General features: G+C 34.4%; 1 protein-coding gene across 1 annotated transcript; it reads right to left on the bottom strand.

The window, feature by feature from the left end:
- Positions 1–922: 922 nt before the first annotated feature.
- On the bottom strand, positions 923–2968 carry LOC122299206. Its single transcript, XM_043109279.1, has 7 exons — positions 2687–2968; positions 2497–2550; positions 2285–2416; positions 2091–2199; positions 1928–1969; positions 1773–1829; positions 923–1699 (listed from the first exon to the last, which is right to left on the bottom strand). The coding sequence occupies exons 1-7, from the start codon at positions 2827–2829 to the stop codon at positions 1097–1099; spliced, it is 1140 nt and encodes a 379-aa protein (XP_042965213.1). The 5' UTR covers positions 2830–2968; the 3' UTR covers positions 923–1096.
- Between the last annotated feature and the right edge of the window lie 1279 nt (positions 2969–4247).

Below are 4247 nucleotides of genomic sequence, written 5' to 3'. Positions count from 1 at the left end.
CATGAACAGTGGATATGTTGTATGTACGTTTCATTTTCTTATTCCATCATATCTTGGGTTTGTCATTTTAAAAAATAAGAGTTGATCTAATAGTTAATGGATTCTGTTGTATCAGTACAGTGAAATGAAAATAGGATGAGAGTATATAATATACGGTATAAATACATCGAGATGGTTCTTACACGTCATACACCCACCCAATGCACAAGAATAATTTAAGTAAAATAGTTAAGAAACGAGGAAACCAAATCTATAAATAACGATGCGTCAATGGCTATAATTAGATAAATCTTTTTTTTATTAGAAAAGTAATAGTAAAATGATAGTAGAGTTAAGCTTAGGAAAATTAAAGAGACGATAATGGTAGATTAATAAAGTAAAATAAAATAAAATGATAAGGTGGCCCTATAGAAGATTACATGATTTCAAAGATGATGTTTCCAATATTACATAGGTATAATAGATTCTTCTAAAACAAAGGGAGCCACATGGATATTGCATAACAAACAGTGGAATTAAAGGGGAATTAAAGAAAATATCAAACAGTGGAGGATGGGGACCATGGAGTGTGTCGGGTGGGCTAGGTACTAAATGTCGCATACAACACTTCATCTAAACTCAATTATATGTCTGTCTGCTTTTCTTTCTCTCATTTCTTTTACAGGGACCAGAAGGGATAGACCATTGGGAGTGGTTCACACCCCACCATCGATCATGCCCAAATTGCCACACAACTTGATCCATCAAATTAGGAGATGGCATTTTCATTAGGATTGTGAAGCAATCATGATAACAAAGACATGGGGTTTAAGCTGAATCCATGCAATGTAATTATCATCAAGCATGCATGATATTGTTTTCATTGCACCAATCATGCTGATTGCATTCTTTTGTCCCTTTTTGCAGCAAATAAGACTGGATGAAATGGAAAGATGAGTTATTGAATTGCACAACTGTTTATGCTAAGTACTTTGAACGAAAGCTCTATGAAATAATTAGGGGGAAAGTGGTGATCTACCAACCAGCCAACAAAATCAGCTTTGCAGTGCCCAAACCATCTTTTTTCATGACAATAAATGCAACTTGTCCATGCTAATTAATTGGGATTTAAAGGTACTTTCTCCTTCCCTTGATGTCTAAATCCCAACTCCACTGCTAATCCATTTCCTAGCTCTGAGTTCTGGTTCATGGAAATGGGTACTTTTTCTTCTTGACCACCATCCATATGACAGGAGGACTCCTGTTTTATGATGGGCATCTGAATTCCATCACTTCTGCTGTTGATGTCGTTGAGCAGAGCTGTTTCTGGAGCTTCGACAGCGTTGAATGATGGAACTGAAGGTAGCTTTGCTAGCAATGCTCCGAGGCTGTAAGACATGTTAGGGGAAAGAGGTGGAATTGACCAAATGTTGGGTGCTCCTGCAACGCCATTTTGTGGAGTGTTCCAGCCCAAGTTGATCGATTTTAGGGGAGAATAGTCAGGTTTTTCGTCGAACAGTCTCTTCACTCCTGTTAATTGGCATTTGTCGTACAAGGAGAGAGTTGTTTCATGGTTTTCTATCATTGGGGCATTGGGTTTGAGGACGTATGGATGTTGGATAGGAAGGTATGGTCTTTGGATGGCGAAGACACCCGGAATGCTTTGGAGATACCCGAACTTCCTCTGTATGCTGATCACCAAATTGAGATCTTCCACAACCTGAAGAGATATTAGCAATTTGATATCGATCTTGGGAAAGAATTAAGATCGAAATTCTCAGCTAGATAGATACCTTATCAAATGAACCCAGTTGAACTATGCCTTCTCTGACAGAAATGATGGCAATTGTCTGTAAAAAAAATAAGATGATTTCATGAAGCAAAATGGGCTTGATCCGAGAGTAGTTCAAATGAGAATTTCTATTCATGATCTTGTGAAGATACAAACCTGAATGCCTGAATTGAACTGAAACTCCCATGCTCTGGGTTGCTTTAAAGAGGAGGAATAATTCAAGAGAATCACAAGAAAGTCAGTTTTGAAGGAAAAAGGGGTAGAATTTAATTACATTTGAACTGATACTGGTGCAGAAAATTATATATGATTGCCTTACAGGCTCAATGGTTACATTCCAGGAGGAGATAAAACTTGGATCACCATCACTTGGAGCATCTCTAAACACCCATCTGTGACTATTATCTGCTGCAACTTTCCCTATTAATCTGCAGCACAGAAACCATGCAGCTTACTCATCAATTTTCTCAGTTACCAATTTTCCTTGTCCCCTAATAATGAGCTTTCACTCACCCCTCTCCAAAATTGTACACTTCATGAGACATTTTGAAGAAGACATCTGCCCCAAACCTCCCCTTTATGTAACCACTCCCATTTCTCTCACATTCAAAGAAATCACAAAACCCATCTTCCCACACAAGAATCCTGAAACCAAGAAGATGAAAAAGCCACTTAGAAACCAGATTTGAGACATGGGTCTTCTGCAACTAAGTCTAGTATCTTACCAATTCCTTTTGTTTCCTTTGGAGCGATCAAGAGCACTATCTCCATATTCCCACCTGCAAGAAATGAAGAAACCAATGTGATCTAGGACATTAAAGATTACATGCCTTTGCAACATGAACTAAGCTAACTAAACTAAGATAATCATGCACATGGGCTTTTATTTATTAGTTCTGTAATCAGTTTTCTCACTTAGGTGGGGGGAAATTCCGAGGCAATATCCGCCAGAAAACAGCGTACACCCATTTTGAGGAAATGGAAGAATCTGAACATGAACATAGACTTCTAAGCGTTTGCTGCAAGAGACAGTTGAGCATAGGAAGTCCACTCTCCATCGTCGCAAACACAAATACTGATCAGAGACAGAGAGGGAAGCGAAAGAAACAAGATACTACAACTGTATTTAAGTAGTCTTGGTCCCCCTTCGCAATTAAACGATAAAGGGAAACGAGAGAACTCCCCAAGGGCACGCGCACTAAACGAGAGAGAGACGCTCCCGGTTCAATATTTTACATCTATTTTATAATAAAAATAAATTTTAAATTTAAATCATGTTAATTTATAAATTTATTTTTATAGAATATTTTCTGTTTCAAATAAGATAAGGATAGGCATATGAATTAAATTTTACACCATTTGTTAAACAATTAATTGATATCTCTAAAAGATTTTTATTAGATACAAATAAAGTTGTGTATTAATTTTTATATTAATATTAATTTTTTTATATTTAAAATTTAAATTAATATTATTTTTAATAAAATTTAATTTTTAATTAATTATATTATATTAATATATATATTAATACATAATTATATTTGTAATTAGTTTTTTCGACATAATTAGTTTAAACATAAACAATATTAACAAGTCAAGTCAAGACGTGAAAATGGCTAAGAAAGAGACCAACAATTGAATCGTACCCAATGATTTTGGTGGATAGTAAGACAAGAAAAGTGCAGCCGGACGTAATTGAAGGGCTAAAGAGAAGCTGTCATTTCCATGCATGCATCCGAAGCTTCCCTGCTTTTCTAGTACAATTTCTTCCCACATGCACCAGAAAATGTACAATTAATTGCTGAGGGTGATGTTACTGTATCCTCCCATTTTTTTCTAAGATTAATATTATATATAATTATAGGATATATAAATATTACATAATTATTTTAAAAAAGAATAAACTTTATGATTAAAAAATTAATTTTTTTATATAGATTATATATTAATTTATTTTTTTTAAAGAGACTGCACAATACTTACATAATTATGATTGTAAATATCATTTTTCTTTTGTAAACTTGAATGTTAGTGAATCTTTTTTTTATTTAAAAAAGAAACAAATTCGTTAATAGTAATTTTTCTAAATATTTAAAAATATAAAAAATAAAATATACAAATAGTCAAATCCAAGAAGGTAAAGTAGCATTTTCCAATTGCTCCTCCACTCATTTTGTGTTTATTTCTCCATCTTTTTAGGACTTTCTAAAGAGGATATTCATAGAGATATCTTTGTAAATTGATTTGATCATATGTGATAATACACCACTAAGGTGGTAGTTTAGTTAGTACAAGTTAATATTTCATGACTTCGAGGTCAAGAATTCGAGTCAAAACATAAACTAAAACTACTTGTAATAGTAAAGCTTGACCTTTAGGTCATGGGATGAGTTTTGGACCAGCGGGATATTTTGAAAGTGCTATAGTTACGAGCTTGCCCTTGGAACAGTTGCTATGGTTCCAATATTAGTCACGC

This window comes from Carya illinoinensis, chromosome 16 (assembly GCF_018687715.1).
Source record: "Carya illinoinensis cultivar Pawnee chromosome 16, C.illinoinensisPawnee_v1, whole genome shotgun sequence".
NCBI lineage: Eukaryota > Viridiplantae > Streptophyta > Magnoliopsida > Fagales > Juglandaceae > Carya > Carya illinoinensis.
This window is presented reverse-complemented; position numbering and strand designations above follow the sequence as displayed.